Raw genomic sequence first — 16448 nt, forward strand, 5'->3', positions numbered from 1 at the left:
GCAGCTCTACCTGACACAGAACCTCTAAACCTCTCTAGCTCCAGTCCCCCACTTCTAGATCTTTCCCTGAGTCTCTTAATCCCTTCCCTCCTTTCCTAGGTAGAGCAAATTAATTCAGTTCCAGCGGTTTCCAACTTGCATGTCTATAGTTTGAAACCAACTTACCATGCCTATAACCCCAGCACTTGGGGAGACTGAGGCTGGTAGTTTGCTTGATTCCAGGAATTTGAGACCAGCCTGGGGAACATGGTGAAACTCCATCTCACAAAAACAAAAATTAGCCAGGCATGGTGGTGCATGGCTGTAGTCCCAGCTACTAGGGAGGCTGAGGTAGAAGGATGACTTGAGCCTTGGAGGCAGAGGCTACAGTGAACTGAGATCATGCCACTACACTCCAGCCTGGGTGACAGAGTGAGACCCTGTCTCAAAAATAAAATAAAATTAAACCTACTTAACAAACAAGACACCTAACAATTACCAGAAATTTCTCTCATCAAAAGGCAGAGGAATATTTACATAATCATTTTTATTTTCCTCACTTATCTATATGCCTCCTGTCTTCATCCCACTTGCTGCAGTGTTTCCAGCTTTTTGTAACATCCTCCCGGTTAGTATGGGAGTTCTAAATGGATATTTTGCATGTACTCATGAAGTGCCCTCAGTTACCAGGTGATATCCTCCATCTTCTTCTGTTTTTGGTTTTGTCCACTGGGATATTTCCATCTGTTGTGGATACCTTTGCTGCCTACATAGTTGAGTGAAGGAGTCTTGGCTCTGCTTCCAGGAACTACAGCCAAGAGCCTTCCCTCCTTTTAGATAGAACTGCCACTTCTATAGCCCTGATGATAGTCTTGATCCCTAAAAGTGCCTGAGCAGACCCATAGAATATGGGACCCTTGCTGTGCTGAACCACATTGTGTTCAGAACACAAAGTAGGAGAATACTTTCCCACCCCCTTTTCCCTTATAAGTGGTTGTATAAAGACCAGAGGAGTGTTTCCTTGAATCTCATTGCTTGGTGGTATTTTTGAGAAATAAATACTATTTTTTTTCATATATTTTGATTTTACTGTAGACTTTGAGTGATGATCAAGATATCTAACAGATGACACGGCATAGGACCAACCATGTAGAGTATTTCTAAAGTATAACCCAATTAATCAGATTGGCTGTTGGTAAGCACATCTAATCATACTGGTGCATCCTGGTTTAATATTATCCCTGTTTTGGAAGATCATAACATGAATCTGTGAAAGCCCTGGGTTTCAGAGGAAAGGGACCTCTGAAATGGGGGAGTCACCATGTTGTTCCTGTCCCCTAAATTCTAAGAAATATTTTCTCAATATTGAAGTATTGTCATAAACAATATAGCTCAGTGGGAAATGAATGTGAGCCTCAGAGTTAGATGGATTGAGGGTCAAATTCCTGTTCTGCCTCCTAAGATATCATAGGTCCTGGGCAATTAACCTCTATGGCTCCACATTTCTCATCAGCAAAATGGGAACAATAGTATATAATATTACATAATTATGGGGGTTCTGTAAACATTAGATGAGAAAATTATTTGTTAAGGGTTAAATAATACTATGAATTATTATTGCACTTTGCTCTTATGTCTAACGAATTCTTTAGAATAAGTTTGGCTTCATCCAGTTCTTTATGCCTAGGGATTCTAGGCAAACTCACCCAACAAATGCAATGAATGTGGCCAGTCATGTAGTAACCAGATAGAGAGTCAGGAAGTTGCACCAATTGAGTCATTAATCAGTTCATTCATTTATTTGTTTATTCTTTCATTCCCTCAAACAAAGTGCAGAGTGAATGTTGAGGAATCAGTGATGACAAAGAGAAGATCACTTTAGCAGCTCACAGCAAAAGGAAGAGACAGATAAAAAAAAAAAAAAGGCAACAATTAGCAAGCAACGTGAGCAGTGCAGTTTTGGAGACATGAAGAGAAGGTTATTGAAATTTAACACAGAGAACCATTTATTGGACCTGGAGAAATTAAGAAAGCTTTACCAAAGAATTATCAAAAACTGGTTCCTAGGACAGATTTAGGCACATGAAGTTCTGGTATAAATGGCTCTCGGTCCCTTTGGAAATTTCAGAATGAGTGGGACATTTACTAGGACTCTTTGTAGATATGAGATCAAAACCTTAAAGCCTACACTTCCTTATTCCAGAGTTCTAATAAAACACAAAGTTTTGGGTTCAAGCTACCACAGAATTCAATTGAATATAACTTTTTAGTTCTTAGAAATATTTTACCCTTCATGGAAGTTTAGTAGATGAATTTTAATTGGCTTATTCTTATTATTTGCCTATTATTATTACTATTATTTAAAAAGGGTCTCACTCTGTCATCCAGGCTGGAGTGCAGTGGCAATCATGGCTCACTGCAGCCTCAACCTTCTGGGCTCAAGCGATTCTCCCACCTCAGCTTCCTGAGTAGCTGGGACCACAGGTCCTGGCCATGCCACCATACCTGACTAATTTTTATTTTATTTTATTTTGGGTAGAGACAGGGAGGGTCACCCTATGCTGCCCAGGCTGTACTCAAAATCCTAGGCTCCAACGATCCTCCCACTTCGGCCTCGCAGTGTTGGAATTACAGGCATGAGCCATTGCATCCGGCCCTACTCTCTAAATTTTAATGCACCCTGAATTGTGCCCCATTTCTGAATAATCAACAACAAACAACAGTGTTGCTGTTGCCTAGATGCATGATCCCCAAAACATATTATCTTCAGTGTGTCAGTATCCTTAAATGTGCCTTCTTCTTAACTGGAGTTCCAAAAACACAGGAGTCAATTCTGTACATCCTTGGGTTTTCTCATTGCTTAAAATTCATCTTCAGACATTTTTTTCAGAATAATACCAGAATGGTTTGTGGTTGATTTTGTTTTTCTGGAAAAGAAATAAATCAGTCTCTACATTTTTCTCTGTCTCTTTGTCCCCTGACCCCTCCTTTTTTGTTTGCATTTCAGGCTTCCCTTTCTTAGTTGTCTACTTTTCCCTCAGGAAATTGTGCATTCCTGCTTTTCATTTATTCTAATTGCGAAAATTCACATGGATATGGACACATAGACGCACAGAGACACACACGTGGAGGAACAGATTTTTAACAGTCTCAGCTGTTTAAAAACACTGGAGCAATTTAACGGAAACCTCACCACTCATCCGTTAGTCTTCTGCCAATTTTCTACTGTATTTAGTTCTTCACAAAACATTTCTAGGTCTCAGGTTTGGACTGTCTTCTTTCCATGGATAATTTTCAAATCAAGCATTATTGGAAAGTGTTCTTAGACAACCTACATTTTGCCAGTGCACTTCATCTTTGTGGCTGTGCATAGGTTACCTGTCTGTGTGTGTGTGTGTGTGTGCACGCGCGCACGTGCACACTAGAAAACACCTTAATCACTTTGGAGAGATACTCTGGTTTTTACAGTCCTTTTTCTTCTAGGTACGTCACTTCTCCCGCTTTAGGACTGTAAATCAATGCAGCTGGAGCGCTTTTGAAATTGCTTTCATTCCTTGCAGAGATTTCCAAAAGCAGGCTGGCCTGGTGGTTTGAAACAGGCTGAGTCAGTTTGCCTGAGTTCACATACTGGCGCCATCACTTGCCAGCTCTGTGAATTACATCCTGTTAGCCTTTCTGTGACTCAGTTTTCCCATTGATCAATTGGGATTAAACATAATATCCATGATCTTAGGTTTGTTGGAATGATTAAATGAGATAGTGCATAAGGAGTGCTTCGCCTGGAAAGCAGTAAGGTCTTAATGCATGCCATTATTATTGTTGCACAGGAGTGATGCATGACTCAATGAGGAGACACGCAAAAGTTCAAGAGGCTGCAAAAGTGGTTCAAATATTTTATTGCCGTGTTTGGCATAACTTGCTTCCATATCTGTCCAATCAGAAATTTGTTATTTAGTGTGGAAAGGACTGATGAATCTCAGCAAGGTTTCTCTCCCCAAATAAATCGCATTAGTTCTGGAATTTGTTTTGACCTCTCCTCTAACTTCTCCCTAAATGCCCATCTCTAACCACTACCAACCTTCACCCACTGCCCTGTTCTCCTTCCAGGACATGGAGATGACAGCTGTGGCTTCTGTTTTTACACTATGACTGCAGTTGCCTAAAAGCCCTCCCAGTTCCTAATGAAAATCCCAACTCATAGTTCATGTTTTCTGCATCTAGTAAACATCCCAGAGCCATTCCCTGAATTCTAAAATTATAGCCTCTTTATATTTACGGGTCCCTTTGTTCAAAGGTTTATACGCTGCCTTTGGGAAATCATCTTCTGATAATTTTTCTTTCTTCCTTCACAGAAGCACAGAGATGTCTCCTGTGCAGCCCATTGCTGGCTGTTAGCACACCTGATATATGCTTGTTCTTACATGGTGTGTCTGTGCAGCCACAGGAGGTTTTTATGTAAACTTCCATACCAGTGTTAAAGACAGCCGTAGCCACCAAAGAGATCCTTGTAAAATATAGGATTAGGATATACCACAGGAATTAATAATTCTCAAGCCACTGCTTTAAATTGTAGCCACATTGTTTTTGTAGGGAAGTTGCTCAGTTTATATACACAGAACACGAAGGGTTGCATTCTGATCAGGACACCAGTTTCATTTAAGACCCCTATACCAAAAGGTACTTAGATAATCCTCTTTAATATGCATATACTATATTGCTTTGTGCAACATATTGCTTTGAGCAACAAATGATGCTAATTTTCTTGCTACTTTGATCCTCTCTGATTATTTTCTTCAACTCCTAAAAGTCTAAGTGAATACGATGAAAGAATACCCCCTGTAAAAATTGTTATTTTACATATTTTTCCTCAGAGTCAAGAATACATGTTTTTAAAAGACATTTAATAATGATACGGGTTTATCATTCTCTGTCAAAAATAATTTCATTGGACATCATGCCAATTTTCTTCTTAGGGTCCCTCGACTAAATAGTAACTTTAAAAACATACTGCTAGATGGCTGTATTTTAGTAGGTCAGCATGCACACCAAAAGTGTATTAAGGTGGACTGCTCTATTTATTGATTTGCCATGAATCTGTTAAAGGCTCAAGGCAATTGTCTGCGGAAGGGGGCGGGAGGGTCATACATGATCGAGGTCATGCGCATCTAGCCAATTTGTAAGACGATCCTGCCGCCCTAAGCCATCAGCAATCCTTAGCATAGGGGCACACTCACGCATTCCTGTCAAGTCATCTTGTGAAAGGCTGCCTGCTTCCAGCTTGGCTTGGATGTGCAACCTTAATAAAACTCACTGAGGTCTGGAAGAAAATAGCAGATCTGAAGCAGATAGGGTAGAGGAAAGAGTCTAGAATATGTACACGCAGCTGACTCAGGCAGGCTCCACGCTGAACGGTCACACAGAGAGGAAACAATAAATCTCAGCTACTATGCAATAAATATCTCAAGTTTTAACGAAGGAAAATATCATTACAGTGAAATAAAAAAATTTAACATTTTAGAACAAAGCTAACAAATGGCTAGTTTTCTATCATTCTTCTTCAAACGCTTTCTTTGAGGGGGAGAGAGTCAAACAAACAAGCAGATTTACCTGAAATAAAGAACTAGTTTAGAGGTCAGAAGAAAGGAGCAAGTTTTGCGAGAGGCACGGAAGGAGAGTGCTGGCAGTACAATGACAGTTTTCCTTTCCTTTGCTTTCCTCGCTGCCATTCTGACTCACACAGGGTGCAGCAACCAGCGCCGAAGTCCAGAAAACAGTGGGAGAAGATATAACCGGATTCAACATGGGCAATGTGCCTATACTTTCATTCTTCCAGAACACGATGGGAACTGTCGTGAGAGTACGACAGACCAGTACAACACAAACGCTCTGCAGAGAGATGCTCCACACGTGGAACCGGATTTCTCTTCCCAGAAACTTCAACATCTGGAACATGTGATGGAAAATTATACTCAGTGGCTGCAAAAAGTAAGTGATTGCTTTCAGTTTCTAATAGCACGGAGCTTTTTCCGTTCTTGCACTGCAGCTAACTTAAAGTTCCTTAGGGACGCATTTGTGTGTTTACCTTTTGCTCCAGGGGGGCAGTGTTTGCAATTGCAAGACGGCTGTCTGGGTTTGGCTTCCTGGGTAAGCCAAGGTTTGGGGGCTTGCGCAATCCTATGAATGTGTGGGGGCACCCCGTGTGTGTCTAGCCCTGGTAAACTTTATGACATTTCTGGTTTCTCTTGTTTAAAGTTCAGCATTAAGAGTCTTTCTGTCAAAACTCTACCTTAAGAAAGAAAGCATGTACCTCTTAAGAGAGTTGGTGAAAAATAAATAATCGTAATGACTATACTAATTAATAAGATCAAATCGATTTTGCACCAGAAAATTTTGTGCCACTGGGGTGGCAAATCATCACAAAGTATTTGTTTTTTTTTTAACCTTTAGAAAAATTAACATGAAGTGAGAGTAAATGTAAAATATGATATTTGGTTGGAGAAATTGTATATTTATGTAAAGGGAACCGTTAATTTCAGCAAGTGGTAGAATAGTAGAGGACTGATTTCTGTTAAATATTTTTTCTTCTGTCCTTGAGAAAAAAAAATTTAAAAAGATACGTTGTAATGTGAACTGTCAGAAAGGGCTTGCTTGCTCACAATGAGAACACGCTGGCTGTTGAGGAAGACATGCACCTGCAGATTTGGGCTGAACGCAACATGTAGTCTCTACTATATTCCTGAAACACCTCCCTTCTCAGGGCATTGTAGTTACAGAGACAGTACCTGGCGAGTTTAAGTATCCATGTTATTTGATGAATGTTAATGTCGAGTATGAATGTAAACTCAATTTATAGAAATCAAATCAAATAGTTTATCCAGTTATTTATCTACAAACCATTTAAAAGTTTTTGTTGAAGATATGCCTATTAAATTATGAACACACTTCTGCAATTCATTCTGTCTTTGCACTCTGTTTAATAATAGGCAGCCGAGAATAAGTATATTCCACTGACTATGCCACTAGAATGGAGGCAATGTCCCAATTTGTGAAAAGCTTCTCTCCCTCGTTAATGGATTAACTTGGTACATATAAATAGGTATGCAATCAGGCTTCTTTAAGTTAGTCTGTAAACGAGGCAATCCCTTTAAAAAGATAAAAGATAGGGAAAGGACAAATGCTCTATTTTGTTCCTGTGTGATCACACTCGCTTAGGTCATCGCCTGCTGAATCATGCCAAGTAATAGTTATTCTACTTTTGTCCACTAGGGACCGAACTAAGATCACTGTTATTTTATTTGACACATTAACTGGAACTTAGTAGTTCTACAGTTTCCAAACCTGATATTGTAATCTTTCTATTACAGACTATAGGACTGTAATACGCAATCAGTTGGTAGGTAGAAGAATAAAAAGCAAACAGAACTCTCGGTTTTTTTTCAATTGTAGCTTAAATTTTAGGCACTACTTTCAATAGTAGTTTATAATAGGATGTTTGTATTTTTCTTTGGTAAAACTTATTTCCATTGTAAACAAATGATTTTGGTTGAATAGCTTGTTGTTATTCTTCAGTACACCATCCATATAGTTTTTAGTGAGAATCCAATCATATATTAGTCTGGATTCTTTGAGGGAATGGGGAGGAAAATTTAGTCCCAAGTTACCCCGAATGATCTATTCTACCAAAAACGTAATGTTTTGTTTGCTTAAAACGTATAATCAAAATAGTGATTCAAACATAGTAATGCATATTTCTTGTTGCTATGCAATTATTCAGCAGTGACAGGGTAAACACATAATTCTGCTGGGCTTAAATCATGCACGTGTTTCATATGTTAATTTATTTTGCAAAATAAATTTGATTCTTGTTTGCATTGTTCTTGGTCAATGATTGTGGGATAGCTTTCAGATTATAGCCAAGAATAACTATTAAAATGTTCTTTGGTTACATTGACCCTTTCAAGTGTAAATATCAAGCTGAGTATATGCTGAAAACGTCCCTATTGGTATGAGTCAGAGCAGTGTGGCTTGACTATTGTCAGTTTAAATTTGCATATCTTTTGTCATTGTCAATGTGATTGGTTGGAGGATCAAGAAACCAAATAAATGCATTCAACAAAGAACTTGCTAAAGGCTTTCATAAGTTTCCCTTAATTAGGAGTTTTCTTCACTCCAAGTTCTAAAATTCATGTGATGTATTGATTCTGATAATAGAAATGGGAATCTTTTTACTGTAACTATTTGGTATGCTCAGTACTGCAATTTGTATTACTTCTATTTTGATTCCAAGTAGTTGCCATAGATGTAAGCAATACCCTGCAGAAACTGAGGCTATCAGTGTATGTAAGTGAAATTAATTCATCCATTTATTCGGCAAAATAATTAATCAAAGCATAGTGATTATTTTGCAGCTCATGGCATCGCTATCAGGAAAGATTTTGAGGCAGAATACATGTGTTATCAATGCTAAATGAAGCTATATGATAATTATGTTAATGCATCCCCTTCCATGAAGGGAAACCTCCTTCCTCAACTTTTCTGGTCTTGCAACTGAACAGGATGAGAAGCAAGTCATGCAAGGGGGCAAATGATTTGTCGGTCACCATAAATACTGGAACTGTTATGGCACTGCTTTCTTGATGTGATGGATTTAATTCAAAGAGATCAACTTTCCATAATCACTGGTTGATTAAAATGAGGCAGGTTGATAGCATTATTGTGACTTCTCAGACCAGGAAGAGTGGTATGAATAATATGCATCATATTATAGTGGTATGAATAAAACTATGCATCCTAGTTTTATTTTGTGAAACACCTGGGTGTGTTTCTGGGTTTGATCTCTTCTATAATATAGCTCTTTTCAGAATTATTAGCAAGTCATAGTAAACACCTGAAAGTGACCAGATCTTAGGTAAGTAACAATAAATACAACTGGCCCCAGTGTCTTTGTCACTTTCTTATGATCTCTTCCTACTTCTCTATGACAGGGAAACATTTAGCCCACATCCTGTGCTTTGTGAACTACTGTTTTCTGTCTCCACATCTCAAAAAGTTCACAAAGATGTACATTTAAAACATTTAGATTTAAATGTGTATAATGTTCTAGGATTTGGGGAATCCTTAGAAGACCTATTTTGCTTTTGCCAAATGATGTCTTTTTTGGCTAAAAATTTAAATAAATTGAGTGGATAATGCCTTGTAACAGAAAACAATAGTCTATTTGCTATAAATATTTTACACTAGCTCAAATTGATGACTATTAATGGAAAATATGGTTATGAATTGCCATCCAGAATATTTTAAGAAATACAAAGATTTTACTGGACTATTTAGCTGTTTTTCTATTGATGACATTTTTTGGTTAAGGATGTCCTCTATTTGCAGATTGTATTCTTTTCTTCAGAGTTAAGATTTGGAATGCTGTTACCCAAAACACATTGATGATGATGATTTTTTTAAACCCATTTATTACATATATATTAATCCCTATTAATATCCATTAGAATGTGACCTCCACGAGGCCAGTGACCTTGTGTGTTTGTCCAATATCATATCTTCAGTGCCTGGAAGAGTATATAACATATTTATAAAATAAATATAAAATAAATATTTGTTAAATGAACAAATGAATGCGTTATCTATTGCAATCTGCACTTTGCTGTCTACCATCAGCATTTTATTTGAGGCATACACCTTACCTCCTCAATAGATTGTAAGTTGTCCTATATGCCAGGACTATACCCTACAGTTATTTTTGTCCTAATACTGGTTAAAACAATATTGGGTCCAGAGTAGGTGCTTATTAATTATTCAAATTATATTTAACCAGTGATCTAGAATCTCAAAAACTTCTCTAGTCACTCTAGTTCAACTTCTTAATTATTCTCTAAGGGTCAGCTCTGTTGCCAGTTTCTCCAGGAAATCTACCCACATTCCACTTACCCTCCCAGGGCAAGTTCTCAAATGTCATCGCAGTACATTGACTGTATCATGTTAACACTGTACTTCTAAGTTGTTGTGGTGGTTGTTTTAATTATTTGTTTCTAGGTTTGTTTTCCCACCTAGACTGTGAGTTCCTCAAGTGTAGTAAATGTCGCTTATCCATTTTTATATCTCTGAACATGTTCATTAAGGGTCTGGATTAATTTCTCTGTTATAGTAATAATCAGTTTTTAAGAGATCAAGTGCTCAAGTATATAGTGGTAACTATAAAATAATGCAATTTAAGGGACCTTGTAACTACTTTAAAGTTTGCTTAAATGTTAGCACTAGGCTACTTGAGTGTCAGCTAGATATTCTCTTGTGTGATAATGTTTTGTACTTCTATAAGCACAAGAACTTAGTATTTCTTGTTCAGTATAGTAGGGAGCCATTTACTGCATACATCTATATAATATGTATATATCTGTATAATATGTGCACATGAGAACTTAATTATAATAATATACATCTATATAATATGTGCCCATGAGAACTTGATTATCATAATATACATCTGTATAATATGTGCACATGAGAACTTACTTCTCACTGGTATATTATTGTTTTGGTGGCTGGTGGTGGCTGTGCAACACTAAGTCAGAGACAATGCTCTTATGTTTTATTTTCACATTTGTGGGAACTTCCTAAACGTGTGAAATGGGTAGACATTGGCCAGGCGCGGTGGCTCACACCTGTAATCCCAGCACTTTGGGAGGCCAAGGTGGGCAAATCCCCTGAGGTAAGGAGTTCGAGACCAGCCTGGTCAACATGGCAAAACCCTGTCTTTACTAAAAATACAAAAACTTTGCTGGGCCTGGTGGTGCGTGCCTGTAATCCCAGCTACTAGGGAGGCTGAGGCAGGAGAATGACTTGAACCCAGGAAGCGGAGGTTGTGGTGAGCCGAGATCACACCACTGCACTCCAGCCTGAACGACAGAGCAGGACTCCATCTCAAAAAAAAAAAAAAAAGGTAGATATTTAATAAGTACGATTTTAATAGTTTGTCACTAAATGTGAAAATTTGTCACTAAATGTGAAAATTTTGTCACTAAAGGTGAAAATCTAATTTTCACTAAAGGTGAAAATAAGATGCATGCACAATTTATGCCTACAGATTGGGAAAAGTAGCAGTTGCTGAGAAAGATTAATAGAAATAATTGTCTTTTAAATCGAGTTGGAGAAATGTCCCCATCAACTTCATTTGAAGAATAGACCCCTGATTTTCAAGCCAAGTAAGATCCCTTCAGAATCTGTATTAACTTTTCAACAAATAGTTAGGTGTTATTGTTTGCTTATTACATTTTAGAATCAAAAGATCCAAAAAAACCCCTTTCAGCCCCAGAAGCTACCAGTTAGTGCTATCACAACCTTTTGGCAAACTGTCTCCATTGAGAGATCTCAGGTTTTAGGGCTATGGCAAGTAGGTCTTTTTCTATGGGCTTCTATGGGCAATTACAGTCCTTCCTTACCCCTGACTGTACCATTTCACATTGAGCTTTCTTTTAATAGCACTCCTCTCATATATAAGTATTGGTTTAATGAAATTTTAAATGAATAAGAATGTCATTTTCCCTCTTAAAAATCCTTCTACAACTTCTCATTACATAGGAATAAAATCTGACTTCTTACCAGGAGGTCTTATATGGTCTGCCCCACACCGCTCACTGGCCCCGTCATTTACTACCTTGAAACGACATTCCAGACACTCAAGTGACATTGGCCTTCTTGTTATTTCTCCAACAGACAGGCTCATTCCTGCCTCAGGGACTTTACAAGCTGTTTACTCAGCTCAGAAAATTCTTCCCCCTGATCTTCGCATGGTTGGCTACTTCTCTTCATTCAGGTCTTCACTCAGCAGTCTTCTCAGAAAATCTCTGAGCACCATTCCCTACCACCTTCCCCACTTTGCTGAGAGACTTTCTACCATATTATGTTGTTTTATTTATTCATGGTATTTACTACTGCATAATGCTGTGTTAGTTATTGTCAGATTATTTATTCTGTCTTCGCCTACTAAGAATGCAAACTCTATTAGAGCAGCGGCCTTGTCTATCTTGATGCAGTATACCTTCTACCTAGAAGAGTGGATTACACATGGTAGGACCTCAATAAATATTTGCAGAATGAGTGACTCTGTATTTTCATAGACACTATGCTCTATGAGGTACATCCTGTACCTGTCTTGTTGACCAGTTTTTATTTATTATTCTGTTTTATTATTTCTGGTAGCAGATTGACTTTTCTGGCACAATGCTTATAGCATAGCTGGCTCTATTTAGTATTTTTTAATAAATAGGGAAACAAATGAAGTCCATGAGCGGATTTGGACTATAATCAAATTGATGTATGAAATTTAGATGCAACTATATTTTACACATTACCTTTTTAACTACATAATGGCAGAAATTTTATTAATATTCCGAGTTTCCATCCTCTCTATCAAGGATCAGCCAGTGATGGCCCTTGGGCCAAATCCTTCCTGCCACTTCTGTTTGTAAACAAAGCTTTATTGAAGAACAACCACATTCCTTCCTTTATATATTGTCTGTGCATTTGTAAATAAAGTTTTATTGGAACAGAGCCACACTCATTCATTTATGCATTGTCTATGGTTGCTTTCCTCCTACAAAAGCAGAGTTGAGGAGTTACCACAGAGCCTAAAATATTTAATATCCAGCCCTTTTGAGAAAAAGTTAGCTGACCCCTGCCCTATATTGCAAGAGGAATTAGTATTAATTTTGGGACCATTACAAGGTAAATTGTAAGGTTTGTTGTGTGGGAAAAAGATTGCCCTCCAGGAGGCCCAGTAATCTTCAGGTTCATGCCAGTTGGCAGAGAGCCTGACTAAGCCATTTCTTGGCTGGGTGTCTGGACATGCTGTGAGGTGACATTTTAGAGGCACACAGGCAAGGGAATTTCATGTCTTTTCTTTCTCCTGCCCATCATCACAAGAACAGGGAAATATTCCCAAAGCAGATACATATCAGAAAAGAAAAAGCACCTGGATAACAATACAGACCAGCAGCCTGTGGATAAACAAGTCTGGGCTACAGGGTCTTCTGTGCTATGCGCCTGTTTCATCCTGTTGGTTGTGGCATTAGCAAGAATGCTGACAAAACACTAGAGCCATTCTATTTTCTTAGAAATGGGGCTTCAGCTCAGCCTCTTATTAGAAACCTTCCCCCCCGTCATTTGTTTTAAGTATAAACATTAGAAGTGTTCTCACTTGTGCAGATGATGAGAGGGGAGGAGCAATAAGTGGGTAGCTCAGCTACAAAACAGGAGTTTTATCAGCCCCTGTGCTATAATTTGCTAATTAAGGAGGTTTTGGTTTCTTTCTGCCACAGTCTTGTCTCCGTGTGGAAACATTAGCAGTCTTTTCCTGGGCCTTGTCTTCTTTTCTTTTCTTCTTTCCTTCTTTCTTCTTCTTTTTTTTTTTTAGTACCACAAGCTATATTGTGTCATTTGCTTAGATGCACAACCCTAATTACATTCTGAGTCATCCTCGACTGTTGTCCCAATACAAGATGATCTTTGGCAGTGGAGTTGGGAAATTCCAAACCCCCTTTGGTTTTGGCCCCATGTTCTGAGGGAGGGAGGGCATCTCGGTGTTTAAATCTTCTTACAATGTGTACAAAAGATGTGCCCCCTCTCTTACCAAAGAGGGTTTTAAAGAATGATGCCCTCCATGGATTATCTTCTCTTTACATTTGGAGGCTATTTCCATGTAGGGTCTATACCTGAATAGCCTTCTCTAATTCTAAATATTAGAAGTGAGAGAACTTTAGGCTCATTTGGTCTCAGTTGTCTGCTCAAATAATCTGAATTTTTTCCTTCAAGCAAATGAAAAGGTAATTTTGAACAGAGAAAGTAGCTAATAATTCCATCCAGAATGCATTTAGGCCTATGAAAACCTTTTCTTTTGTCAGTAAGTACTGAAAAATATACAGTAAGAAAACTTACTTGTTTATACTATACTACATGACTATGCAGGTCACTTATTAGAAGTCTATCTAGGAAAGTGTTTCCTAAGTTTGTGTTGAACTCTTGAAAAAACATGCAAATTAGCACAGGCATCGAGATGCGTCTGAAGTAAATCAGCAGCTGAAATATGATTAAAACACAAGTGAAATGTGAATATCTTAAATCACTAGTAATATGTACCTATAAGTGACCAAACTCACTGGCATCAGATAGGTAAAGTTACTATAAATTTCAGCGAAATGACTTATGATAATTTTGAAGGATGGCATATTGTAAAGTCTAGTGACATGTGTAGCTCTACTCATTAGGAAGGAGTATGCTTTATTGGTAGTCTCCACTTTGTTTCTGAAGGCTACATAAGTTAAATTACAATGCTTCACCCTCCAAGATGATTGGAGACTTTCCATTCCTAGAGAACCAATAAATATTTTAAAATCTCAAATTATAGTTCTTCTTTAAACCCTTAAAGATGAAAGATAGCCCCAGGATTTCATAAAACATTTTAACAGTATTCTTGTCTTCACTCTTGATATAGAGCTGAGTAGATTAAAGTTCAATAGGTTTTTACTGTAGCTCAAGGTTTGCTGCATCCAGCAGGTCTTGACATCCACCTTATTTTAATTGCACAGATATAAGGGGTGAGAACTGTAAGCTTATTACCAGTATTATCAGTCTTTTTATTATTTTCTAATTCTACTCAGTTTTTAAATAATAAGAACAAAGGTATAAGGTGGTAGTCGTTCTAATGCTTGTAGAATAAATGAATGGGTTTATTGAATAAGCTGAATATTTAATAACTTAAAATGTCAATAATAAAGACAATATTTTTGAATCAATGAACTGATGAATTTTAAATAATTCTTGGCAATTGAACCTGATTTTCACATGAATTATTCAGCAGAAGTTTAATATCTAGAAACAAATGCAGAGGTTAGAGAAGAAGTGGAGTGAGGCCTTCTTCTAAACCTTCTTCCCTTGGCCCTCCAAGAGCATTCCTCAGGGCACCCCATATGTCCAAAGGAACACAGTTTCAAAATAGCTGCAAGAAAACTTTCAAATAATCAAATATTAGTTAGGTAGAGCTGCCAAAACCTAGCTACTGGTGGGCATGAAGAAACATTACCTTCGATAGTTTGAATTTGTTGCCAAGCTGTTGTATGAACATCCAAATCTGCCTTACAGAAAGCAGTTTAAGGGTATCAGTGTGTAAATTTCAAAAACAAATGCAGATTGTTTTAGACTCTTAAAAATACTGAGGCCCACCCATATTTCACATGACACAAATTTGATAATAGACTACTCTTGGTTAATTAGCGGCAAATTGTATAATTTGTCTAATCCCTTAATTATACAATTGTATGGTAATGTATACTTACGTATTTTTACTTTAAGAATGTAGTGTGTGATGATTGCCTCATATTGTAAGGGATACTATTCACTTCAAGCAGAATTCATTGTCAAGAATTGTGAAAGAAAATCTGAATTTCAAGGAGGAATTTTGGTATTTTCAAAATTTCTCTGATGATTTGTTAGATCTACTTACCTAACCTTGTTTTTTTACTTCTGCTACATGGCACTTACCAAGAATAGAGATTTTTGAGAACCAAAAATAGTTCTCAAGAACTATTTTCTTGTACACATGTGCCAGTATTTTTGTGTTTTTTAAGACACTTGTCCATGTTGTAAAGATGAATTTAGTTTAAACTATATAAAATAATCCATGAGTCCATTTTCCCAAATACACCTAAGCTGTGCTATATCATAATGTGCTGAAAGAGCACAACCAAGTGAGGCAGTCCCATCGATTTCATTAGCTCTCTGGAGCTTTTTCTTTTTTTTTAAGCAGATGAATGACACACAGCCACTTAATATACTGATGATGTGAAGGCTCCAATGTGAGGCCTTATATGAATTTATTATTAACTTTCTTGTTGTTTTAAAAATGAAAGTTCTAATATTTTTTCTGGCATCCAAATGGTTTGCTTTTTTCGACCCCCACTTTGCTCATTCCGCACATTAGCGACTTCTGAGATTAAAACCAGGAAAGCAGAGGTGGCAAGGCAGCCCTCAGACCAGGCAAGACAAAAAGATTGAAAGGGACCTCCCGGCCTGTCTGTCCTTTTTATTTCTCTTGTCTCCTCCATTATTCTTTTTAATAAAGTCTCCTGTGATCCTCCTCATGCTGGCCATGGAGGGGGAGTGCTGCAAAGAGGATGGACAACAGGGAAGGCAAATGAACAGAGAGACCAGTGACTGTCCCTTTATTGGGACATGGGGGAGGGGTGACACAGTGAGGGACAGGGGACTATAGCAGTGTCAGGAGGACTGCTCCATGAGGGATGGCATGAGTTCTGTCATGCACTTTCAGTACATGGGCAGGAGTCATAGAACTTAGCACCTGCAATTAACAAAGGGCAGGAAACCAGTTAGTCAGTTACCTAATCAAATATGCACTTCAGCCAAGGTGGTCTGCAAGGTACTAGGAAGATGCAAGAAATTCACTAAAA

The 16448-nt window shown here is 37.8% G+C and overlaps 1 protein-coding gene across 2 annotated transcripts in view; it reads left to right on the forward strand.

Moving 5' to 3' along the window:
- Nucleotides 1–5160: 5160 nt before the first annotated feature.
- The window catches only part of LOC105475992 (angiopoietin 1), a 246213-nt gene continuing 234925 nt past the window's right edge, over nucleotides 5161–16448 (forward strand). Inside the window, exon 1 of one of the 2 annotated variants that reach the window (XM_011731536.3) lies at nucleotides 5161–5964. In XM_011731536.3, the coding sequence (XP_011729838.1) occupies nucleotides 5668–5964 (297 nt within the window). In that variant the 5' untranslated portion in view covers nucleotides 5161–5667. The remainder of the gene's footprint in view (nucleotides 5965–16448) is intronic. The other variant, XM_011731535.3, reaches the window with a different exon arrangement.

Source organism: Macaca nemestrina, chromosome 8 (assembly GCF_043159975.1).
Source record: "Macaca nemestrina isolate mMacNem1 chromosome 8, mMacNem.hap1, whole genome shotgun sequence".
NCBI classification, from domain to species: domain Eukaryota; kingdom Metazoa; phylum Chordata; class Mammalia; order Primates; family Cercopithecidae; genus Macaca; species Macaca nemestrina.